Genomic DNA, 27,631 nt, shown 5'->3' with positions numbered 1-27,631 from the left:
ATGTGGTGACTCTTTTATGACAAATAAAATCTGTTCTCTGCAGTTTATAGTTTATATTGTGTTTTTGCTTAACTTTTCCTGGAAGATTGTCAATGTTAAGTGTGATTTTGGTGCAAGTTTCCAGGTCCTGAGGGGAGGCATTTTAAGATGAGCAATAGTCTCCTGACCCATTGCCCTCATCAAATTGCACTCTTAAAGTTCTCCAACCATACAAAATCCTCACTGCTGATGTGTTAAAATGTCAGTGCTGTGAAACTGAAAACATGGGACTCTCTGATTCCTCTTTACCTGAGGTTATTAACACATGAGCATGAGGATATTCACAACCATGAAACTAGTACTGAAGCTCCCTTTTTGAATCAGTAAAAGAAAACATTGGTTCTGAATTATCCCTTTGAGTGCCACTACAGAGAGGAACACAGACTAGTCTAAGATCAAATGCCAATTTTTACTGTCCTGAGGCATCCCCCAAATGTGTGGTGTGCTTTTAATGATGAGACTAGCCTTACATGCACCCTTCTCTATGCTTGCACTGTGACGTTTGACACGTGCGAGTCGAAATCCTCCTTGTGAACTGATCCTTGCAGGATGAGCATGGTATTAAATTTGCTTCAGCATTCAAAGTGCAGTGACATTTTCATTTGACCTACTTTCTGTGACTGCACAGTTACAGTGCAAAAGTTGCAAATTAACAAAATGAGTACAGTCTTAAACCAAGATGGCAAGGGCCAACATGCCAAACTCTGGGCTACAAAACAGCAGTCCACAAACTAATGAGTAAAAATAAAATTGCTGTTAGAACTGGTGAATTTTTAATTGAAAACGGTACAAGTTACAAGGTTAAATATTTTATTATGCTACAACACAGGATTGTATAATTAAATGCTATTAGTATTACCCTATTCTACTCACAAAATGACAATAAAATAAAGACAATAATAATAATAATAATAATAAAAAAAATATTTATATAGAACTTTTCTTAATGAGGTACAACAGATAAAGAAAAAACAAACAAAAAAAGCACACAGGGATTATAAAATGGGATTAAATAAACCCTAAGGACAGGATTAGGGTTTGTCATCACAAATGTCATTGTTATCAATATGTGCTTGGTAGAAACGTTAACCCTAAACCCATGGCTTGTGGTAAAAGGGTTGCTACAGGCACAATATGAGCAGGAAGTGTGGTTTTATCAACCCTAACCCTATCCAAAAAAAAAAGCAAATGTGGTAGTACAATGCAGTTTGGCAAACACCATCTAAGTGTGATTAAAAACATGGGGATAGAAGTGAAAATACACTTGACACTCTTATAATGATTTTACCAACCACTACTGGGGTTATGGTGTCCAACAAGCACATGTAGTAGAAAAATGAATTTAGGAATAAACCAACTAACCGTGTTGACAAACTTGGGAGAGAAGTTAATTTACACTTGACACACTTACAATGCATGTACCAACCACTACACTGCCCATCTTTAACAGTTTCACAAGCAGTGGTGGAAGAAGTATTCAGATTCTAATTCAGTAAAAGTACTAATACCACACTGCAGAATTACTCCACCACAAGTAAAAGTCCTGCATCCAAAACTTACTTCAGTAAAAGTACAATAGTATCAGCATCAAAATGTACTCAAAGTATCTACTCAGATTGTGTTATATATTCCAAATATATTATTGGGTTCTTTTTATTCATGTATTTATTTAAGCAGTGTTGTACTGTTGTCCAGGTAGCAATGCTTTTAACTTACTTAATGTACTTTTGTGGTTTTATTTATAATCATGAGTTTTTTCATGTTAAATCTCGACCTGAAAAGTAACTAAAAGCTGTCAGCTACATGTAGTGGAGTTAAAAGTACAATATTGCCTCTTAAATGTAACGAAGTAGAAGTATAAAGTCACATATGTGGAAATACTCAAGTTAATTACAAGTCCCTTTTCACTTGTCACAATTGTACTTAAATATATTCTTTTAGTTAATGTAGGCCTACTTAGTTAAATTCCACCACTGTTTACATGCTATCAGACTGCAGAGCAATAACTCCATATATGCATTTCAGAAGTTAAAAAAAAAATGTGTAGCTGTCCAATTCCATATTTTTCTAAATGTGATGACGGAGGTTAATTTGTCACTCAAAGTGGAACCAGAGAATTTTAATGTCTTCATTTTTAGCGGTGACTGTTATTCACATGCTAATCTCATGTCTTTTTGACAGATTAGGGTACGTCAACAGCTTGGCTCCAGGTTTATTAAACTACCCTCACATTCCCATATTTAACTGATACGAAGACATAAACAAGCAAAGATAATGTGCAGAAATTCACCCTGTTTGTGTAGAACACTACTCATTATTATTCAGTTAAGCGTTGTTGTGATGGCTAGGTTACATATCAGCTTCCTATTGCTTTCGCAGTGTGGCTCACTTGTCTGACAGCTTGGCCTTGAAGTTTGTATGCTAGGTGTCACTTTGATAAAGAAAAAGTTAATACATCATACGTTTGCCCTGAAAGTGAGTGAGGGGTGTATCCCTGTCCACACAAACACATAAATACAATGATCACAAAAACACTCAAGTATTATTAAATGTTTATTTACATGAAATATACAGTTTTCTTTCGAATTCACATGCAAACTTTTACAAACATGAATAATTTAATCTTTAAAAAACAAAAAGAAAACTAAAAAACAACTCTACTGGAGTTTTACATAATGAAGCAACATTAAGAGAAAAGCTTGGGACAATGGGTTTAACCAACCTAACCTGTTAGTAGTTAATAATCTAGAGACAAACTTGAAATTCAGTCCAGACAAGTACCATGGCTGTATTACAATGCCGAACCAACACATCAAGGAAAACCAGTGAAAATGAGAGCGAGAGGAATGTTCACATAGACAAAAAAGTGGTGGCCCTGTGACAAAATACAAGAGGAGGGGGAAAAAAGTGAGTGTGATCTTTTCTGTGAATCAGTACAAGCATATTTAATAGATGTTACATTGTACTTTATACCCCCTGCTTTGCAGTGGATTGAAGGCATTACACGTAATAGCAGTCTTCTGTAAATTAGGAGTTACGATGGTGCGGTCCATGTGTTCACAAAAACAACTAAAAATAATGGACTATGATTACAGTTTGACTTAAATGAAGATTTCCTGATTAAAGTAGCCCTGTGTGCTATCTTACTTTTCACTGTAACACTGTTTCAAGTTTTTGTGTGCAAGTTTTGTGTGCAAAAAGCAGTGGGTTAGTAGGGTCTAAAGCCCTTTCAAAAGTGAGACCGGGAGATGCAATGCACATTAGATTTTAGTTCCAAGTTTACAGTTTTGTGGAGGAACATAATGCAGTAGTTAAGAGCACCAGTACCGTCGACTTTATGTCTCATGACTGAAACATACGTCAAGAGAGCATTGATCGGTTTCAGGTTAACCTTGGATGCCTGTCACATGCGGTACTTCAGTCTTTCATGCCAGTGCAAGCCCCCAAAGGCAAACATGAGCAGCAAGGCCATGTCCTAAGCAAAGCTGTGTTTGTGGCTACTGTCGGGCTTTCAGCCAATATTTACATGGCAAATACAATGAAGTCAAAGGGTGCTAAAGAGACAAGAAGTGAGAATATTCTTGCTGTAAAGGTTTTCCATTATGCCCAGAAGCCACAGATTGGCACTTGACCTGTTGTCTGCAGCAAAAAACTGTAATTTTTCACGAAACCAGTTTGAGGGTATTGGGGATCATTACCAAAGCATTTCTAATAGCAGTTTGGGACAAAAGTGTTCAAAAAAGGCAAAAAACAATCCGTCTCTCTGGCGGGAAATTCAGATTTGCCATGAACTGTTCTCCGTTCATGGAATTAATTAGATTCCTTTCATAGTTTCTCAGTTGGTTCTAGATATCTAGATGTTGCTTTGCATCACTGATAACCTCTAGTGCAGTCATAATTCTATTGCTCACAGTCAAAATATACAGAAATCTCAGACACAACAAGTGATCAAGGACTTCAAAAAAGAAAAAAAAAAGAAAAGAAAAAAAAAGGAGAATTGGCTCTTAACCCCCTTCATTTTCTTTAAGGACAAATGTTTGGCTCAGGCTCTAAAAAGACAGTCTGCACTGAAATGGACTCCGAACTGTCCTCATTTTGGTGGAATTGTGCAATGGGTGACATATAAACCCATGTCGCCATTGAATAAAAGCTACTGTGTCCTTCATTTTTTAAATAAATATTATAAAAAGCACCAATATGGTGAATATGCATAGAAGAAACTATGGAGATCAAACACATTTCCACATAGAATTTCTTATCAGCCTATGAGTAGAAAAAAAATAACTCATGGTAAATAGTTCTTGGTTGGAACATTACAATACATGTGTGGCATTCAGTTTCTCAAACCATACAAAAAGACATAAATAGAGTAGATGTTAAATACTCATGGGGTTCGTGCTCTGTAGTCCATATTCATCAAGATGATCAAGAGTTTTAAGGAACCTCAACATGATGTTGATTTTCATTCCCCAGATTCGAACATAAAATGTATTTGAAATTTGATCTTGGCTTTGCAGTCTTTCATCATCAGACCCCCAAATGTGCAATGGGAATCCTGATATTCATTCAAACAATTCACATTAGAATACATATACTTCAATGGCAACCAAGTCAACATCAAAGGACCTGGATGATGCGTTGACTTTACATAGTTCAAGACTGTGATATCTCAAGATTCTGTATTTTCTTCCTTTGCATATTCTTCTACAAGTTTCTCATAGGAGTGGCTGTGCTCTGAACCATCACTAGTGAACACAGATCCTTCAGATTCTGAAATCTGCTCTTCCTTGGAGTTTGTTTCAATGTTTTCATCACATGTAGTAATAGATAGTTTTGCTTTAGAATCAGCGTCATCATCGTCATCGTCATCCTCTTCTTCCAAGTTATTACTGAGAAAGTTCTCCTCATCTATAAAAGTAATGTTTGCATTTTGGAATGTCAGAGGATGGTACTCCTTAGAGTCCCACGCCCTTCGACCCCCTGCTCCACAGTCGCCCATCCCTCCGTTCTCCAATTCAACGTCCTTGTCAAGCTGGTTCTCGTACATTTGGCTGGGGTCAAGGTCTAGGTCGCCCTCTACTTGGTCCTCTGTAAGCAGCAAACCGTTGTCTGAGCCCAGGAGGTAGTTCTTGGACTTTGAGAAAGCAACAGTGACGCGATCGCTAAAACTATAGCGTCTCTTTTGGCGCGGTGAACGGTCCAGACTAAGGATGGTGTGACCATTAAAGATGGGAGCATCGTTGCAACTCTTGGAACGACCGATATCTTTGGATTTATTGATGGTGTTTGCATTACTACTGTTGCTTCTTCTACCATCTTTTTTGGTGCCAATCTGCTTTATCAAGTCATTGTAGCCTTCCTGCTTCTTGGACAGGAAGCTGAAGATGTTGACATCATTAGGAGTAGGTGGCAAACGAAGGGAGGCCTTGTGAGACTCCTTGTAGTGCCGGAGCTCATCAAGAGATAGCTTGCGCAGCTTGCGGCGTTTCTTCAGTGCCTTGTGGGCCTCAATCACCATCCGTACTTTCCAGTTGAAGAACAAAGAAAGCCAGGCCAACCCCAGATAAATCCACACTTCCACAAAGTAACGGTACAGAGTTGGGTATTCTTTATTTGGTTCTACACCTGCAAAGACAAAAAGATAGTCAACCGTCATTCGATTCCGAAGTTCTGGCTTGTTTTATTCTGATTTGTTCAAGCAAAATAATTTATTTCTCAGCTTACCTGCTACCAGGTCCCCAAATCCAATTGTGGTCAAGGTGACAAATGAGAAGTACAAGCCTTCAATATATGTCCAACCCTCTTGGGACATAAATACAAAAGGTGGAAGGACTAGATGGACCAGCACACCCCAGAGCAGAAATATAGCTGTGCAGGTAAATTGAGCCTTTCTCTGGAAAAGAAAAAAAAAACATGTGTTCAGATTGAAGTTAGAGAGAGATACAAGTATTAACAAGTACGTGAAAAAAAATCATATCTACTTACCAGTGAGAATCCTTTTTTGGTGAGAAACTGTCCCAGGTGCTTGGCTCTGCCTCCAAAGAACTTTCCTAGCTCACTGATCCAGGTAAGACATAAAGGCACACCAAACAGTCCGTAGAAGATACAAAATACACGGCCTGCTGACGTTTTGGGGGCGATGTTTCCATATCCTTTAAAAATTAAGAGTTGAAACAATGTGGTTAGGGTCCGGATGTCTCAATCATGTACAATTAAGAATTAGAAAAACCATGCCACCAATGTGGGCTGTCCTAATCTTTGAGTCTCACTCATCTGTGTCCTGTGCATTTGATTTGTACACACGTTGGCAAAACACCAAATAGATGACTGCAATCCAGATTGTCCCAATGAAGCTAAGTAAGATTGTTCTAAAATGTGTTTTCCAACTACTGTACCCTTACCAAGTCTGATATTCTCTTAAATATACAAGTAAGGTTTGATCACCACATTTTAAAAGCCAATTTTCCACCATCAGAAGCAGATATTTCACACTTGAACCTACAGAGTTACTTACCGATCGTGGTGATAACAGTGGCAGCAAAGATAACGGCATTTGGCCAGTTCCAGTTGTTGAAGGTCTTGCTGCCAGTTATAGTGACCCCTTGGCCTGCAGCATCAGACACCACCTGAGGACAAAGAAGAGCAAACACAACTGAGTATAAGCTTGAAATCAACTCCACAAGAAATTAATGGACACTCAACAACATGGATGCTATAAAACTGCGAGTTAAAAAAGGCTGAACTAAAAGAAGACAGGAAGTTTCTTGTGTATAAGATCCATTTCTTTCACCACATCCTTCCTGTGATATGCTGATGATATCTCCAGTGGTACTAATGAGCTGAAACGACACCCATGCACACTGTAGAATTACCGTTGCCGTGAGGGCTTTGACCTCTGCTTATATTGGTAGGGAAACAGGAAGACCTAAACAGCCATTTCATAATCCCATAATGGTACATGGATTGCAAGATCACTACAATCAGTAGCTGCGCTTTTCCTTTTTGAAAATCTTTTTCTAAAACCCAATGAAGAAGAGTTCCACTTAATATAGACAAAATATATTATTTGATGCTTAATTTACAGGTAATATCTGTCTCCAACCACCTAGAGCACAGGCTATAGCAGATCACTCTTGCAAGAAAGTTGTAGTGTTGACATTCAAAGGAGACAGAAAGTAACTAATCAATCATTCCCAACCATGTGTGTGCCTGAACAGCCACAACATAGACTGAATTCCCCCCCTTGGGTATTCACAAACAGCCAGTCATGTGTGTTTGGACAATGCATCCCCCCCACAACAAAGTTCTTCTTTCTCCAAATGTGCTTGAAGGGGTGAAATGTGCAGGGGTTGGCAAAATTCACATAAGCCTTTAAGTACTGGAAGATGCCTGATTCCTTAATAATAACAGGTCTGTGACAGTTGTAGTCTGCAATTACCAGCACAAGGGGAGGCCATTCTTTTGTCTGCTGAAACAACAAAGTTCCTCTGTTGGATTTTTGGGATGACAGTAGTGATGACCAAGTTTGTGTGTTCGAATGATGGCTAGAAAATTAAAGAGCGAAAAGCCCCACAAGTGGACAACTGCTTTGCTTACACAGTCCAGAGTTCACAGCGTTTATAATTATTGATTATTAGCGTATGAAGCTGAGCTGTGCCAGTTTGATTTTACTCAAAATCAGGTGAACTGGCATTTTTTCTTAGGACACGTTTTGGCAAGTCAAAAAGCAGCCTACATCAGCAACCTGTGCTGACCCTGTAAGTATGTTTGTTTATTAATGTACTAATGGAGCCACTAGTGTCCGACAGGATGTGCACACTTTATTACAGCGCTGAGGCTGGCAACATGAAGGAGACAATATTTATGTGTTTTTTGGTGTGGCGAGAAAAGCTGTCCTGCTGAATGTGGCGCCCATGGATTTATAAACAGCACTGGGTGTCAGGGCCCTGTTCATTCCTATGAAAGTGGTGCAATAAGCCAATAAAGTTAGACTTCTATATATGAAATGACCTGACATGATGACATGCTGATAACTGGCCTCAAAGCACAGTGCTCTTTCTGGGTTGGCAAGCATCCACATAAATTTGTTTATTAGATTTGACTCATTCGGTCCAATACAATTTGGAAGGTCTAGGAAGTTTCTTCTTCTGCTCAGCTGGTGGAAGTCTCAAGTGCTCTTGCTCTGGTCCCCACAGTGCAGAAGAGCCAACATGTGTCAGCTGCCTCCAACACTGTATCCAGTTGTCTACATCCTTCGGGCTTGGTGAAGTGTTTGGCTTAATATCAAACTGATTTTAAATGTTGACACTAACCAAACCCTACTAATTACATTTATATGCATGGGGTAACCTTGATATTGGTCAAGTTCAGGATAAAATCTCATTTGGCTGATGTTGAGCACTAGAATCTAATATACAAAAGGAAAGACACAACTATCGCAATAGTAATCAGTGCAATGTATCGTTTAACATCATAATGTTCCTGGAACAACATTTTTTGTACAAGTGGAGGAAAGACTACTGTAACGAGAAGAGACACCACCTCAGAGTGTATCAAACCAAAAGCAGGTGACTTTGGGAACTTTAGATGCACTTTCCCTCTTCAAATCTGCCCACAAACAAAAGTCCTAAGGGCATCACGTGTACCGTTTCCAGCACTGCGGTTTGTACGAATGGAAAGTGATGAGATGCGCTTCATAACATGAAAGATTCACAATTCAAATAACAGACTTTTGGAAAATCCCCTAAACCAGCATTCATTCATCTCTCTGGTGAAGCAAATAGGAAATCATACCCCACTAGCTTGGACTGTGAAAATTTGAGGTTTGCGGGAAAAAAATAACAAATGTTATGTTTGTGAGTCATGTCTGTGGTCTGTGTGTGTGCTCAGCACCTTATACTAGCCTAATGAGGGTGATTTGCACGTGTTCAGTCTGCCTGTCAGATAAAAAGTGCTGAAGTTTGAGATGAACAAAACGCTGATTCGCAGGAATACAGAGGGCAGAGTGTCACTCAAAGAATAGAGGACAAAGACTTTAGAGGTTAACATGTTCACAGTTACTGCTAATCTTTAAATAATCTAGCATTGAACTGTCGTCTACGACTGAAACAGTTAGGAGAAGTACTACTAATGCCCTAACTAAAGATGCTCAAACATGACTGAACAGGCTTTGCAATGCACAGGGTCCTTAAAAAGTTGAAAGGTCAGCTACGGGTCAACTCATGGTCACTAGAGGTCACAAATAACCCTGAGAACAAGTCAAAAGGCACCAGCACTGGGGGAAGAACGATAAAAGACACTTTGTGTCACACTGGGTTGAAACCAGCTTTGGAGGAGGTTGTAAAACTGGCTTCTCTACAAGCCTGGCCACTATACAACTGGATATCAGGCTACCAGCATGGACACTCTTGCTTCATGGAAGAAAAATAAAAAGGTGTCTTATTTGATCCTAACAAAGTATAAAATAACACTATGACCTTAGAAAACACCATTTGTAGAAGATACTTCTCTAAAACAGTGTTTCTTTTAGAAACTCAGCAATCTTGATAAACAATGTATGCAGTTATAAATCTCTCCAAATTACACTGTGCAAAACTAATGAAATCAAAAGGGAAGAGGTCTGAAAATGTGTTAAATAAACCACAGACAACAATACTGCCTCAGCTCATTAATGATGAAAGAAATACTGGCTCACAATCACTGTGTTGGTAAACTGCATTATGGAGACAGAAGACCAAGGCAGCAAGATATCTTTGCTTTTACAAACTAAAAGTCCAGTCATGAAATACAACAAACGCCGAAAGGAAAATCCCTGCCACCTATACTGAGTAACCTTTCCAAAACAGGAAAACAATTTGCAGCACTTTTGATCAGTTTATTGTGAAGCAAAAAAAAAAATCCCAAACATTCTACACAATATTAAACTTGTTTGTCATCAGCTGCAAGTGGCAGTATTGTCCACACGATTTAATGGACTGCAGCAATATTCATTTACTCATTGAGCATACATGTTTAGGGATATTAAAACAGAAAAAAAACTGTTATAAACAAACTATAAAACAATCTTTGCCTCTTCAAGTCACACATCCCTAAGGTTGTGTAAGGTTTACACAAAGTTATGATATGAATACATTCACATATACATTACACTGTACTTTAAGTCACAATCTGCTGCCTCATGTATACACACTCTAAAGGATTCCTTTACTTTTGTGGAACTGGAAATATTGCCAAATTCCAGGAAACTGCCACTGCCCCACTTTGATAAGCAAAGAACAGTAAAAAACTACAATGACAAACTCCAACTGTTATCAGGACAGCTGGCGGCCCAGCATACCACTCCAGCTCCTAGGTATTTTTCCACTTCCAGCAGACAAACAGCTGCTTGTGGTCAGCTCACAAACCATGACTTCACTCAGGCTCTTCCATGTCATTATGTATTGACTTCTGATACAGATGTGGATTGTTTGCAAACAGTGTGTTTGAGGAACAGTGCTGAGTTAGTGACTGGAAAAACTCTTTGCAAGAGATGGGAGGTGAAAAAAGGTGTGGGATTTGGGCGATTTAATCCATGCATAAAGAAATGTTAGACGCAAATTAATATTAAGAAGAAACTGATGCAGAGCAGACTTTTATAGATTTTTAGGTATGGAATTTTACATCTTATTCCTTTATCAGACAGTGAAAGGATTCTTACACATTTGTTAAGCAGAGCAGATTACACCATCAACACATTCGTGAGAAGCAGCTTTAAACTGGGCTGTTAATACTGCGTGAGATTAAAAGAACTTCATTAACACAACATATGGCATTTTATTGATTCTTTTCTTTATTGGGCTGATACCATTGCAGGTTCACTGCTAAACTAGGGTAACTAGAACTTGAACACTGCTGACTGTGCTAACAATATTCTGGGTTTGAAGTTTATTAAATCAGGGATACAATAAAGACACTTCTGTCTTGTCAAAAATTGCCTAAACCTTAACTTGTGACATACATTGCTACCTTCAATGACTCCAGTGCAAATCTCTCTTTTTTTTCTTCCAGACTTTTCAAAACGGGAAGAAAGACTTGGCTCTTTCAATCTAGCTGCCCCTAGACAGCACCCTAGGCACATGACAAAGTCAGCTTTCCCTGAAAACAGAGCGCTACTTCATTGTGCTTCTTCACTCTGATGCCAGGCCATGTTTCAGTTCAGCCATGTGACAGCAGTGTGTTGGGCAGTGTTTGCAAACTTGATCTTAAAAAAAAAAAAAAAAAAAGGCACAGTGAGTAGGATTTTCCTGAAAAATAACAGATATTAATCAAACAATTAAGTTGTTACTTGTGTCATTGCAGCATTAGCATCTGTGCTGCTTCTGTTTATTTCCCGACTGAATTTTTGAGTAGTGTACAGTAAATGGATTTAAAATCAAATCTCTTATTAAACTTCCTATTTTCTCTATACATTTGTTATTGACAACTACTACTACGATCATTTCTATGACCCGCAAACGGTGACATATGACTCGTGTGGCTATCTACTTGCCGAACGTCTCATTTACTGGAATCATTTTTGCTTACATTCGAAACTGCTTTACAGGAAGTGAAAAAAAAACATACAGATTTTGATCTTACTTATTCTGATACCACTTTTGTGACATTTATAAACAAATATAAATTCCTTTTAAGCCTAGGCTGTCTTGTGCTGACTCTATAAAATCTCCTATACAGCCCTGGTTTGGTGAGTGTTTGAATTGAGTGAGTTGGTTTAGACGGAGAAGTTCATCTGCTATTTAAACATGCGCCCCCCCCCTTCTAAGCCTGTCATAATCTGATTGATATGTTGAAAAATTGAAATCAGATAAGCCCACGCTGCTCTTTTTTAAGTCGAAAATTAAAGCTGCACTGAAAAAAGGTCACAGTCTGACTCATTGGAGTTAACTCTTAATTATGCTAAGTGTGAGTCTAACTAGATACTATTTTAATTTATCTTAATGTCATTAGATGTTTTAATATGTTCTTTTATTTATACAGTCTATGTAGGTTAGCACAACAGCTGTAGTTGAGTTTGGCAATCACAGCACAGGATATACTGATGTGGACGCCATGTTAGTTCAGAATCTAAGGTCACGCAATAAAACAAACTAATTAATTGAACAAGGTGGTGGTAAGACTACACCTGCAACTCTCCTGTACTGTGAGGGAAAATTGCTCTTTTTGTCAATGGAGTCTCGTGGATTTGAAGAGCTAGATATAACGGCTATGGTCTGTAACAGTCATCAGTTGAATATCTTTTAGTTTTAGTTGACGGTTAGTGGGACAAACTGAGGGTTTTTACCATAGGGCTTTAATAAATCAACATTTTTTTAATAAATCAACATTTTTCAATATTTCCTTGACTAAACAAAACCGACTTAAAAGGGTCAACCTACTGATTATTATGAAACATTGTCATCTATAGCTTTATCTCTGTAATTATTCCTCCAAGAGATACTATTTGGAACACCTATTTCTTCCAAACAAGTATAAATAAATGCTTAATGTAAAAGTTTATAATGCTGTTAGCACCAAAACCCACAATTTGGGACAATTGAGAGTTTTGAAAGAACAAGCTCAACACTCAGAAGAGGTATACAAATGCACAACTTCCATGAATGAGACAGACATTCATACTTTATAGTAGAACATATATTATGTCCACAGTGCTTCAGGGCAAACAGTACTTAGCTTAAGCCCTATTTGCAGTAGAGATAATGTGCAGCCACCCCCTCACTGAACTTTTATAACGGCTTCTCAAGAGCCAACATTGATGGACCATAAAATCCAATCTGTAAACTGTGACCACTTCAAGGGTGCTACAGTTAATAGTAAACTCCTTGTTAATAAAAACAGAGAAGACTAACTTTTACAAGAGTGTCGCCTTCTCTTGTTAAGCCTGCTTATATATTTTAATTGTTAACAAGCTGAGCAAAGTTTCCACAATGGAAATGTCATAGAATATCTAACACAAGTTAAGTTGATAAAAGGAAAGGGTGATATACTGCATTTTTATGAGTTTTTGTTATTTATTGAGACCAAAAGGCTGCTTTTCAGCAGGTGTCTTGGCAAATACCAAGGAAAAATACTGGTAAACTACATGTCTAGAATGAGCATAAGAGGACAGCAGAAATGACTGAAATTGGAGAGAATATAAAGAAGTCACACATTGCATTTTACATTAGCAGTGCCTTGAACCCCCCCCCCACACACACACATGATGGTCTTTGTCCCTCAGAGAACACACAGGAGCAGCTGCTCAAGTGAAACTGAAACATTTCCTGCTCCTGAGTTCAACCAAATCACAGCTTTACAGCAGCAACTAAAGAAAAATATCCAAAATCTCTCAACCTCATATTCCCAACGACATTAAGAAGGGATTTAGCTGTTAGAGATACCACAAATGGGGGGGAGGTAGGCCTACATGGGCATATCCCTTTCAGCCCCCCCTAAACACAAAAGGAGAAAGCAGAAGGAAGCAGAAGGGGGGATGGTGGGATAATAAATCTTAATACTGATGTGGGCCCCAAACGGGGTACAGGTTGAGACATGTTTCTGGTCATACTTTCAAAGTGCAAAAAGCTAAAAAAAAAAGAAAAAAAGACAGAAATGAAACAATGTCAGTGCAGAAAAGGATCCTCTGAGATGGTATGTTGCATATACACTGTTGTTTACACTGCAAACAAACACATAAATCAAGTCATCTTTCCCCGCTTGCTGGTGAAGGACTTTCCCCTGACACATTAAGATCATCGCTTACTCACAATCAAACATCAAATGGAAAGACTCAAGGTCAGAAAGCCTCCACATATCAAGGATATGAACAAACAACATGTCACGGGTGAAACACCTGTGAAACCACAGCCGTGTTGACTTATGCGTTCATTATGTGCTGATGGTAAAACCACAGAGGTCAATGGCTCCAGCTTTACTACTGCTTACAGAATTGTCGTTTTAACAAGATATTGGCAAAGGAACAACATGTTCTGCAACTTTTTAAAGGGTTGAGGTCACATATTGGCCCTCCGCACCCTATATCACAACCACTGCTCCAGACAGTCAGGTTTACAACAGCAAATTAACTTAAATAGGTCATAAAATAATTATCATCCTTCAGCTTGGACACATGGACGCCACCAAAGATAACATTTATGAGGCGTTTTTTCAGATGCAATTCAGAGAGTTTTATTTTAAAATTTAGGCCTTTGAGCTGGATATGTGGGTGTGTTGACCCCAAATGTACTGACCACATCTCATTCCTTGGAAGTTGTGTTAGTGTTTGGATAAAGTTTACATATCAGCTGAGGCGCATTAAGCCCTCATGTGTCACATTTTTCATGGCTAATTCGGTGATTCACTTTTGACTGATAGTAAGCCTGCAGCAGTTTAAGTGATTTGCAGTATGATGTGGAAAAAATGTGCAGTTTAAGAACGTGTCCATACCTCTAATATTTTGTCCAAATCATCTTTCGTCAGACAGGGATAGTCCTCAAGTATTTTATCCTTCTTGTCACTATACTGCTTTGCAGCCTGCTTCCAATTGGGCTCCTCCAGAACTTGAAAAATTGCTGCCCCAATGGACAGGTAAAAAATAATGGCAGAAGTCAACAAGGGGCCTTTATCTACCATACTTATGTACAATGACTCAACTTGGAGAGCGCGGGACAGGGGGAGAAGAGAGAAAGAAAGGAGAGGGTAGATAACAACAATACCCGGAGTTATTCGCGACTCATTCTTAGCAAGTCTTTTGGTTTACGAAAAGTTTCTTCCTCCGCGCGAGGGCCCTGAAAAATGCATGAAATGTGCCGCTGCTGACAGCATTGGGCTCCAGACATAACAGGATAAAAGTAGTCATAAAGCGGGGATGAGCGCGCGTGGAGCCGCAGCTGCAGTAGTATTATGTCCACGTGCGCAGCCGGAGGAGGACTGCCTGCTAAAGTAGTGAACTGTGAGTCTGGGAGTGGAGAGGAGCAGCGAAGATCCGCCCAGAAAACAGCGCAGGGAGGGGGCTCACACACCCTGCAGTTTGTTCTGTTTGCAGTTTTTGGTTACAGGTGTTCAGCTGCCCGACTCTGAGACACTCAAAAGTTGAACACAAACTTTAAAAAGTGGCTCAACAATGTGAAAAAGTTGACGGCTACTAAATCTCAATCAGAATCAGAAAGATCTTTATTGTCATTAAATTGATCATTATTGGGCTTCTGAAGAATACAAAAAAGAATTAAGAATATATTTAAACACAATGCATAAAAATATACAAAATTAAAAAATACCCAAAAATATATGACATAAACAGTGATAGCAGCTTAACAATTGATTCTAGTTAGTCTAGTCGTAGTAGTTGTGCAATTTTTATTTCCGTGGAAGCAGTCTCTGAGTGTGGTGTGTAAGTAGGTGTACAGTACTGGATTTGCTACACACAAAAAACAACAACAATTATTTATTCAGGCACAAAACTTTTCAAACTGTAATAAAAACTATTTGAGACTAATGACACTGCATGGATAAAGTGTTTAATTGTAAGTAAAACACATTTGTGATGAAAAAGTCTCAATATAAATGAGAGGTCATTGAGCTAAGCTAGCCGCTACATGCTTACAAAATATGTATTTTTTAAAACCCATTGCAATATCAAAAATCATTAAACAAAAGCATTGGTTTTTATCTCTTCTCCATTAACCTCAAAACTCCCCCATGCAATTCAACATTTAAAAGCAAGTCTTTGGCATTTGCAGCAAAAGTTGTTTTTGTATTGTTTGGCTCTCAGATCTTTTTTTAGATTTCAGTGTGGAAAGTTTAATAAAGACATAATTGCATAATAAAGACACAAAAGGAAACCGCATATTACTTTAAGCAAAAATAAATAAATAAATACAAATTAGTAATTTTCTTGATTACTTTTTAGAAAATTTCCTTATGATTTTAAAGCCCATTGTCACTTCAGCAGATGATAAAAATCAATTCATGCATAAAACATTCATATTCTTTAGAGTGCAGATGTTCGGTTTTGCACAGATTGCCATTGATTGCATTGAATTTTTACTTTTGCCCTATTGACTTTTTTCTTGGCGTTGTTTGTTGTTATCAGCTGGAAAGTTTTAAAATGGGCAATCATTGACAAGCAGTGCCCCTGTCCGTGCTTCTCCATGCAAAACATTTAGGTTTCATTATATAAATTCACCTACCTGCAGTCACAGTGAGTCATGTGAAAATTTATATGCTCAGGGTTGCAAAAGTTATCAAATAACTTCAAGGAATGCTACCACAGACAGTTAATGACTGTCACAGTGGTGTCACACCACACACACGAGAACCTGTTTGACATGGCGAGAAGCCAATGTAGCCTAATATGAGATAGTGTTCATCAATATGCAGCAAAGTTGCACATGAAGTAGCTGAAAGATGGGGATAAGTTGCAAATGACGTGCGCCTATAGGTAACCTTTATCAATGTCAGGAGCTCAGCTGCTCAATTGTTTGCTCAAGTGATGTGTTCTGTTCTCTTTGTTGATGCTGTGAGGAGCATAGATCAAACAAAGGAACACACGTATTGATTCGAGTTTGAGTAGAGCACGTAGAGCCACAGATCCTTAGACAGAGATTATGCTTTATTATCATCCCTTTGAGTCAAAGTACAGAGTTGGATGGGAGCTGAGTTTGCATAAGAGGATGAGGAAAGGAATAATCATACTGACTTACACTTTATTGTTGTCATAAGACCTCAGTGTACTTGTAGTGTAACAGTATAAGTTGGGGGCCGTGTGGGAATTTATGGCATGCACGACAGTAAGGCATTGCATCATGATCACTGGTATACTACTGGCCCGAGGCTGTTCTTTTGAAAGTGTGTGTGGTTGTGTGTGTGTGTGTTTTCTTGTACTTCCTACATAGTGGGGACCGGAGCATGAGTGAGGACATTTTTGTGAAGTGAGGACATTTCGGCAGGTCCTCACTTCTTTAAAGGCTTGTTTGAGAGTTCAGACTTTGTTTTAGGGTTAAAGTCATCAGGTTTATGTTAGGGTTAGGGTTGGGCATTTAGTTGTGATGGTGAAGGTTAGGTTAAGGGTTAGTGTTAAGGTTCTAATGAGGGCCCTCACAAAGATAGAAGAACAAGGGTGTGTGTGTGTGTGTGTGTGTGTGTGTGTGTGTGTGTGTGTGTGTGTGTGCGTAATGTGCTTTATGCTCCAGCAAGTACAAGTTAAGTATAAACTCAAGCAACTCATTTGTAGACAATGTGCCCTCCCACAGAGTACTAGTGCTTACTTAAGTAGAAAGTGAAAGTTATTTTAAGTTTGTCAGGAAACGCTCATTAACTCAAAAATAAACCATTACACTGCTAACCTTCAATATGCATGTGGAACTGCATAAAAACTACAACTTCAACAGAACAGACTGTACCGGTGGTGGTAGTACAAGTGTTAACCTGTTCTTTTTTCAAACCAATGGAATGAAAGATGTTAAAACATCTGACTTGGATTAAAAACAAAACCCATAAAACATTCTAAAAACACACACAAAAAACACCTGAATCATGTCAAAGAACACCTTTGACATTTTATTTTCTTAGGATTCAGAGGAGGCCTGCTAGCACAGTCTAAATAGTTATCTTCATTCATTAAAATATTTACATTTGACTCAAAACAGTAATTCTGTGTGTACACTGCAAGATTCTCCTCTCATGTCAGCAGGCTGTGCTGGCTCTCTCTGAACATTTACTAAAGTAAAGGTCAATAATATCAACAATCAGGATTTGGTACGATACACTGGTTCATCACAAAGACTTGGATTGAAACTTGCCAACAGTTAAAGTTCATCTGAGACTCCAGTGATCTACATTTCAGCTTGTAGAAACACGCCCTCTTGATATGATAGTGATAGAGATAAAATCGAATTGCAACAGATATTAATTTCATAGAGTTACAAAAAGAAACATGGAGAGCTTTAAGAGCATTTTTTGCAGATTATTTCATAGGAAAACCTTAGCGAAACAAATTTTAAAGGAATAGTTTGACATTTTGACTAATAAACTCGTACTGTTCACAGGCCATTCCGCTGAATCGTTGCTGTTTGCATGTTGTAACTATGCTTTTTTTTTTTTTTCGCACAGTAGACTATCTAATAACACACTTTTAACTGTTCAAAATACGTAAAGGCCAGTCTAAGTAATGGCCATTTTTTGTAAATGGAATATTATTCATAAATATATGGAATGTAACTAAGTACATTTACTTAAGTACAATTTTGAGGTACTTTACTGGAGTATTTCCACATATGCAACTTTACACTTCTACTTCACTAAATTTTAGAGGTAAATATTGTACTTTTTACTCCTATACATTTAGCTGAAAGCTTAAGTTATTTTCCAGGTTGAGATACAACATAAAAAATATGATTAATTTTAAATGATTTTGCATGTTTTTAAATTAAACTGCATAACAGTATATTAAGTAGTTCAAATTTGCCCTACCCGGACATCAGTATTTGCATTTTTGCATTTACATAAATGCATGAATAATATATTTGGAATATATAAAACAATATTCTGGGGCCATTCTGCAAGCCGAAGACCTTTACTTTTGATACTTTCAGTACATTTTGATGCTGATACTTTTGTGCTTTTACTTAAGTACATTTTGAATGTAGGGCTTTTACTTGTAGTGAAAGTAATTTCACAGTGTAGTATTAGTACTTTTACTGAAGTAAGGGATCTGAACACTTCTGTGTAAAAGGACTTAGGGGTTTTTTTTTTACAGTGTCGTGGTAATTTCTGAAGAACCAAGGACTGACAACAAGAGATCGGTCTTTGTGGTTTATTCTCTTACAGCATTAGCAAATACATTAAATGTAGCCACCTGACATCAATTCTGATAGCATAAGAATACTAAGCACCTTCAAGTTGTTTACCAAAACTATCTTTTAAGAAAAAAAATCATAATGACATCTAATTTGATTGAGGTAAAAGAACTGTATTTTTCAGTCATAGTTACATCAGGGCCACAGATAGCCAACAGAAAATAGAGTGAGGAAATTTGTTGTTTTTTTTTTTAAAATGATGCCTCTTTCCTGTTGATTATGTGACTCATATCCTAAATTCTTAGGAAGGGGAATGTGTCAGGTCAAAACATGTGGGCATGATAAAAATGTGTGTTTTAAGTTATGAATATCTGATGAAAGGAAATGGATTGCATGTCCAAATTGGAAATAGAGTTAAATAATAATACAAAAAATATAATTTGTGAAGGATTCTTGTCTTTATAGTTCATGAAGTATAGTGTGTTTGATAATATAACATAATATGCAAATTCTTGTCATGGATATTTGTGCACAGAATGCCCTGCAGACAGAAAAGTGTGTCCAGAGGTAACATAATCCGCAGACCACCTCTAATGCTCAATAATTCATCTATTATATGTTGTTAACCTGAACAAAAAACAGTGTAAACCTGTGCCATTTTCGTTGGGTTATGTGCCACACTATTTCATGGCTGGAACCAGCTGCCAGGTAACCAGCAAGGACGAGTTTAAATAGAACAGATAAAATGTGTAAGTGAGCTTGAGAGGTGCATGTAGATTCTGTTGTTTTGTTACAGAGCCAGGCATTTGTTTTCATACTGTTTGCTAAGCTAGGCTAAGCTAATCAGCTGGAAAAAGGGGGGAAAAAAACACAATAGCGCATTTCCTAAAAACCAAACTGCCTTCAAATATTGCATAATAATGACACTAGCATGCAATGTAGTGTAAATAGATAAATGCCCTTGTAGAGTCATGCAAAAGCATGCACTACCAAAATCAGCTGTCTCAGCTGTGTGCTGGTGTCTTTGTAGTGTGACAGAGGTCAGAGATGAACCGTGAGACAGCACAACATGTTAGCAAGATCGTGACATACGCACATTGTTGCATAAGACTCATTCCTGCTTTGTTGTAACAACACCCAGTGGAACACTTGACCTTCCTACCCAAAATCACAACATATCAGTCACATCAAAAACAAACTTGGAAAATAGATTCAATGGATAACATCCTCTTTTATGTAATGCTACAGTCTTGTTTTTTTCCCCTTCCATTAGCAGTGAAGGAAGCAGTGATTAGCAGAGATGTACATCACGTAACCATCTTATCATTAAACAGGTACCACATAAAGAGCTGCAGAGCTGGTGAAGGCCATCACGGTGGTCTGGTGAAAAAGCCCTTTGGGATACAAGTGACTTCCGCAGTTTCAGCTAGGCTAGATAAGACAACCGGAAGAGCCACATCAGATAACAAACTATCCACTGTGGATGCATTAACACATGTTTAATTTGGTGACCAAAAGTCTCAAGAGGACAGAATCTCTTTAGAGATCTTGGAACTGCTGTTGCAAACTCAGACTTTAACCTCGACAGACTGCAACCTGCATCAACGGACAACAATAATATCAAAACCAAGGTCATCCTCAATGTTGTTCATGCTCATCACTGCCTTGTTTATTACATTTTGATTTTTATCTTGGTACAGGAGGGTGTGATCTATTTATATCAGTTACATTATATTTCTCAGGTAGCACACAAACAAAATACTGTAGTAGGTTACAGCATTAATACATGATTCCCCCTTTCAATCTCAATATCTCTACTGTCAATAAAGCTACAAAATGCCCCAAAAAATATCTTAAAACTGCATTTTTTCCTCGCAGTGCACAGGAGCTGCTGGTCAAATGTTAACGCCACCTTGTGACTGTCAGATGTGAACTAATGGGCATTCACAGCAGTAAACTCTGTTGTAGTGTTTGCTAAGGCTGTGTGGATGTTTCCATTTCAAAACACCGGAAAAGAAGGCATATGGAGCAAGGCTCCAGGCAGAGTGCCGGGCTATGAAGCCAATTTGAGATAGACACAGTCATTAATTCGGTCTGGTAACATTTGGAAAATCTAGAAGAACCGTAAGATTAAATCATTTTATTCCCATTCAGGTAAGTGGAGCTTTTAGCCAGATGCTGGCTTAGTTGGTTGAAGTCTCTAGTGAGCTTGATCTATGGGCCCTTTAGTGTGGAAAATCCAGGTATTTTTTTTTGTTGTAAGGTGAACTTTTTTAGTTTCATATGCCACTGGACAACTTTCATAGAAATGCATTGTGGGAGTGGAGACTAAAAGACATGGTCATTTACCAGGTATAGAAGGCCTAACCAAAAGATGCTAAAAAGTTTCACATCTTTTGAATTTTTCACCAATAGTTGGGGCCGAAAGTTTGGATATCTTGGACACTTGTGACACAAGTATTTGGATGTTCTCTGTCAGGTAAGTGTTAGATGACTGTAACTGTCTTTTTGAGGGCACTGTGGTGTATAGAATTCACACTTTAAACTTGCTGTATTAAATTGGTAGAGTGCTGCTTTAAGATCTGCTAAACTGCATTTGTTTATGTTAGTTAGGAGGTCATGAATGTCTAAAGGCCTGAAGCTTCAAGCAAGTTACCACCTAGTAGTTTAATGCTGATTAGGCTGTTGTTTTCAAAGTGATACCAGACAACAGGTCTGCAAAAAAACAAAGCCTCATGTTAAACTAAGTGAGCAGCAGAATTAATTTATCAATTTATCTCTTTAATGTCAATAAGCATACATAAATAGAGATTCACTCACCACAATTGGCTGTATGAATTCTGCATTAGGTATAGAGAGTATATAGGTTAGTAGCACCTGAAAAGGGTGTGGGACCCTCTGGTTGGTATTTGCTGAAACTGAATCTGATTTGTCCTCATTGTCATGTCAAAAGCCTGCAGTACATGGCAGAGGGATTATGTTGCATGGCTGCACAACAGCAGCGCCAAGAGACAGAAATCTGCCAAAGAGCTTGCTTGTTATACAGGACCAAGAATAACAATCTCTAGTTCCAAACTCTTCAAATGGGTTCCACTATTCCTGCAGCATAAAATAATTCATTGTGACAAATTGTAGTCTTTAAAGGTAATCTGCAAAAGCAAAACATGGTATTAGCATTTCGCCCATAAAGTCTCAATTTTAAGGTTGGATCTTTGACAGCATTCAGGATTTGTATGGTGAACAAACAGGTTTTGCAGTTTAGTTCTCCACAGTGCAATAAATCACAGAATCCCAAGCAGTGAAATAGTTGCAGCACCTTGCCTTGAGGCTATCTATGTTTGACTGATTGTCCTTGCTATAGTGTGCACGCATTTTCAGAAATATGCTGATTCATTTCAGCTGGTAACAGACACTGTCAATAGTATCCATTGACCAGAAAAGTAGCCAAGTCATTGTGTGTCTTACTCTGTCTCTGACTTGGGAACACATACTGTAACGGTGCATGCTCAAAGAAACCCATGCCGACAAGAAGCAAATTAGCTGGCTGATTGTGCAGGTTTCCTTCCCACGAAAAGCTCGGGGAAAAAAACACAGCATAAACACAAAACAATGGAACTAGGAAGCAGTTCTTCAGTCATTCAACATGGTCAAATCACTATACACACCTACGCACGCTAAAAATAATCCTTGGAGATGGCATACAACATTACTTAGCAAACAGGAAGCACGTAATAAAAACATTTACATGTTTCACAGATTAAGAGAAATCTAGAAAGTCATTTAAATAAGGTATTATCAATGCAATGTTTTAAAGTGAGATTTACTAAAACATCATTTATTCATTGCCATAATAACACTAACTAGAAAAGTGCACTCTGTAGAGTGCAGACCACCGCCAGGCGTTGAGATTCTCCCACATGGTGTGTTTCCTATTGAGCCAAACTCCATTCAGAAAACAAAGATTTTAAAAGATGTTTGCATGTTGTCTGGCAGACAGACCTGACAAAGCATGCATTAAGAGTTTTTACAAATCTGTATCATGTTGTACTTATTTCGGCATTCTTTTGCAACATTTATTGTAATAAAATCAAAGCAAAATCAGTTTATTTTGGGTACATACTGGTGTAATAGCAATGTTCCGACAGCTGGTGATAATATTCACTGAGCTTTGTGCACTTCCAGATGATATTATTCATTTTAATTTTAATTTTCCAAGGAATCTGGGATTTCCACAACAGGTACAAACTCTGTGGATGTATTTCAAACAAAAATGAAAATCAAGAGGTTCCACAATGTCCATGCTGCATAGGCCAAATGTGTCCTGCAACAGACTAGGTAAGGGTTCTTTTTTTTTTTTGTTGATCGTTGGAAATGCATTTGCTATATAGCTGAAGCAGTAGTTGATCACTTCTGGCCACTACCAGCCAGAAGAGTAAGGAGACAATATATAACAAAAGAATAAAATAGGGGTATCATAAATTACAAATCACTGTAACCATGAGAGGTCCATGAGCAGAGAATCACAATGTGCACAAAAAGTATAAGGCTGACTGATCCAGTAGTATGAAAGATTAGCTGCAGACATACAGACAGACTTAGACAGACAGATCTCTCCAGTTTTATGCCTGACAGAGATAATGAAATTGTGAAACTTTACTGCTACCTGTACGGTTAGAGGTCAGCGTGAGCTACTGAACAACACAACCTGAGAAACCTTTAGCAGGATAGATTGTCATCTCGTAAATACAGCGCACTGAATAGCAATATGATTTGATTTACAACTGGAAATCCTTGGGTCAAAGGCTAATTAAGTCAAATACAAAGACTTTTAAGTTCAGGTGGTGTTGAAATCAATCAGCAACCTTTGGGTCTAAAAAAATGAAGCGAATGTGGAAGCACCTGGTTTCTTTCTAAAGGTCAGCAGGGGGCGACTCCTGGTTACAAAAATAAGTCCATTTGCATGAAAATCACTGTGAAAATTAAACTACTTATTACTTGATTTATTATCCCAGTAAACATTCTCATAATAAGTGTATGGTCACAATTGCTAGTTTCATGCTCTCGTTAATTCTGGATGCTGTTCATTTAGTAAATTATGGTCCTATGATCACCTTATGATTGACAGGTCACTACAGTGTGTTTTTGTCTTAGAACTTTTACTTTTTAGTGCATTTTCACTTCATCAAAGTTATAACTAACATTTTGTTTGATTAAGAATGTCTTGTTCAGTGTTCGGGTGGACTAAAAGACACTCTTGAGTCAGCTGTTCATTTTGAATAACCATTGCCCCTTGCTAAACAAGCTAGCTAGCTAGCACTATCGTTAGCTGATGATGTAGCTACATTCCAGCAGCCGATCCATTCTGCATGATTTGTATCCAGTGCATAATAATGCAACCGTGAAAATGCTGAACTCAAGGTTTCAAAACCTGCGTCCAAAAACCAATGAATGACGTCACTGTGACTATGAAATACATTCATGGAAAAAAATATTAGACCACCCTAGTTGTTCATTTCAATCCCTGGTACAACTAAAGGTACATTTGTTTGGACAAATATAATTATATAATTTAAGAACTGATATCTAGCCATTTTCCATGGTTTTCTTGAAAATGTCTAGATATCAACTCTTAAATTAAACTCATAAAAGCTATTTTTGTTGTTATCAATATTTGTCCAAACAAATGTAGTCTACCTTTAGTTACCAGGTACCAGGCATTAAAATGAACAAGAAATTGAAGAAAAAGGGTGGTAATTTTTTTCCATGACTGTATGTGATATTTTTTATACAGTCTATAGTTGAAATTAATTTAAAAATGGCAGTGATGGTTTCCAAGTAGTATATCTAGATTTAGATGTATATCACAAATTCACACTTTCATATCCTTAAATTCTGGTCAGATGAAGGTCAAGTGGTGAAATCACATAACAGGACACGAAAGGTCAGTGTAAACCAGAATACATGAATGTTAATGTGATACAAATTTCCTTCAATAATATGCAATGGAACAAACATCACGTAATTTCTCAAGGAAAATGTGATAAGGATAAGGTGCTGCTCTTGAGTATGCCTTTCAAACATGAATATTGGCCCCATTTAAAGAAAAGATAAGGATATGGTCTACTGTGACAAGTCTTGTCAAGTTCATTTTAGCTTTCTGTCCTCAAATTGGGTTAACGGATCGGTTGCCCCAGTTTTGAAAACTGGGGCAAGAAGTTTTGAGAACTGGGGCAACACGAAAGCTGCTGAGTAGACGCCATGGGTTGTTTATGTTGCCGCTCTCTTCTCGTGTGCTGGCTTGTCTGAGCTGCAGAGAGAGTATAAGCCGGAGAGGAAATGCTCTGGGATGAGCAGGGACATGCCATTAGTTGGGGGGGTACAATCCCTAACTTCCTGGTACAGCGGTGACTTTACCAGAGCAATGATTCTAGAAACAAAGATTAGCGCTTCCAGTCTATCAGAGGCACAGAAGTCCCGGAACAAGCTCGCAAAATCAAAACACACTTCACGTCATATCAGCGTTCAAAGTTTACTTCCATTATCAGGAAACTTTATCACCAGGTTCCATCACGTATATCATTTAATAACAAGATTACAGCACTAATTATTTAGAGAAGAAAACCTCTCAACAAAACCTGTCATCACTTTTTAAACTGAAAGACTATATTCTTCTTTAGAGAACAAGTGAACTCTCTGATTTCTTGCACTTATGAAATGCTGTCATTGTAATGCTAAAAACAAACAAGAAAGAAAAAACATTTTCCTTGCATTAGGTGCTTTTTTATATAGGTCATGAAAATCTGATACAAAGCTTTCATTCAACAGTGACCATGACCATAACTCATAAACACAGCAAGCGTTTCATTACGGCCTCATATGACAACAGTCACAAGCTTATGAACACTTACTGTAATTCAGCATATAGACATTTTTATAAATCTTTGCCCTTTACTTCGTAATAGGCTTAACATGCCAGCTTGAGCATATTTATCATATACTGTGTTGTCTTCATAAGGACACACTGTATCCAGGGCATCAAAGACTTGTATCATGTGTTTGTAAAGGCTGAGATGAAAGAAATGATTTAGCTTTTTTTAATCAGTAACAGTATTATAATGCACCAGGATGGTATCTTCTGTAACCAATTAGAGGCTCTCTTTTTTAATCAGTTGCTTTAACTTTTACCAGCAGGCCCAATAAAACAGTTTGCTAGTGTTATAACAATAAACTCTCACTAATAAAACCTTTTAATCAATCATATGGGTTTTTGATTGTTTCTGGTAACCAGGGTGGGGATGGGACCTAGATCTCACTCAAGTTTACAACGTCGTTTCACAATTACATAAGGATTTGTCAGCTGGTGTGAAGGGACTTTGTGGTGCCTGTACACTGGGTTCACACATCACAAGGTTGTGTTTTCCGTGTCTTGTTTTCCCTTTTAAATGTATGCTCATTTGAAGTTTCCTTCCACTCAAAAATGTTTTTATCTCATGTTCATGTCCTCTAAAAGTCTGACCTTCTCAGTTCGTTTTAATCATGGTACAGTATTTTTTCCATTCTTGTGTTATTTGTGTCTGCAGCAAGGTTATAATACATTTTTGGATTTTTCATTAGTTTTAGTTTTAATGTCGTTGTGAATTTCTGTTTTTAGAGTGAGTTTACTTGTTTTTATTCATTTGTCTTTTTTTGAAAATGCTTAATTTTAGTTCAGTTTTTATTCATTTGAGGTTTTTTGTAATGCGGAATTTGTTGGGTGCGAGATTCAAAAAGGTCACAATAAATGTTGATTTTATTTCCTTTGCTGAAATAACTTTCTATTATAAAATATTGAGGGTTTATTTTTTTACATTGGTGTGTCAGTCTGGTGCACAAAGAAAGATTACTTACCTAAAATAATCCACTTTAATGGATAAAATTCATAATGGTCATTTTAAAGCCTGAGAAAAATGTAATCAAAGTCATCCACTGTGTGTTCAAACATTAAATCTTAAAATAAAGAGAAGTGCTGAACTTTTTGAATGCAATCAACTCACATAGTTGCATAGACATCCCAGTCGCAATAAACATATTTACCAATGCTTACTGTATAAAAAAAGTTGACAAAGACGAAAACAAAGGACATTTTCAGTGAAATTTTAGGGGTTTTTTTTGTTAGTTTTGTAACCACACAATACAGTTTCAGTTAGTTATCGCTTTTTATTTTCATTTCATTTTTCAATTCTAGTTTTTGTTACTTTGTTAACTATAATAACCTTGGTCTGCAGTGGAACAGCCTGTACTCCACCATGTGTTTTTCACCCTGGTGACCAACTTGCAATTACAGCAGTTTTAGGTTTGACTCACTGATGATGAAATCTTTTGCAACTTTTTGAATCCCCTCTACTAAAACTTTTGGTTTTGAGGGGATTTAATCAAAACATAATTTCTATGTTTACCAAGAAAGAGGGCTCCGAAATCAACATCCATGTATCAGGTAGCCAGAACAACATGTTTAGACTCCATGGCTATGCAGCGAGACAGATACTTCAGCTGTTTCAAATTTCACCCTGAAATATTTGGAGTACTCTTTTAATAAATGCACGTTCTATAGTATAAGCTGCAGATCTAATCAGAAAATTTTACGATGCTTTTTGTGTACTTGAGTCTAATTGTGGTTATGGATTGCACTTCAGGTTATCACTAACCTGTAATCTATTGTGCACTCTATAGTCAAACACAGACATGCAAACACGCTCACAGGTTCACTAAGACAAACTCAGACAGACGCACTAAACACACACTCT

At 37.7% G+C, this 27,631-nt stretch overlaps 1 protein-coding gene across 1 annotated transcript; it reads right to left on the bottom strand.

Annotated features, from left to right (window-relative positions):
• Nucleotides 1-3,293: 3,293 nt before the first annotated feature.
• kcnk5a (potassium channel, subfamily K, member 5a) lies at nt 3,294-14,962 on the bottom strand. Its single transcript, XM_059353751.1, has 5 exons — nt 14,500-14,962; nt 6,554-6,665; nt 6,025-6,191; nt 5,764-5,932; nt 3,294-5,664 (listed from the first exon to the last, which is right to left on the bottom strand). Exons 1-5 carry the CDS (start codon nt 14,683-14,685, stop codon nt 4,709-4,711), a joined length of 1,590 nt encoding a protein of 529 aa, XP_059209734.1. The 5' UTR covers nt 14,686-14,962; the 3' UTR covers nt 3,294-4,708.
• Between the last annotated feature and the right edge of the window lie 12,669 nt (nt 14,963-27,631).

The sequence above is a fragment of the Centropristis striata genome, chromosome 16, assembly GCF_030273125.1.
Source record: "Centropristis striata isolate RG_2023a ecotype Rhode Island chromosome 16, C.striata_1.0, whole genome shotgun sequence".
NCBI lineage: Eukaryota > Metazoa > Chordata > Actinopteri > Perciformes > Serranidae > Centropristis > Centropristis striata.
The sequence above is the reverse complement of the archived record's forward strand: the minus strand, read 5'-3'. Positions and strand labels throughout refer to the sequence as shown.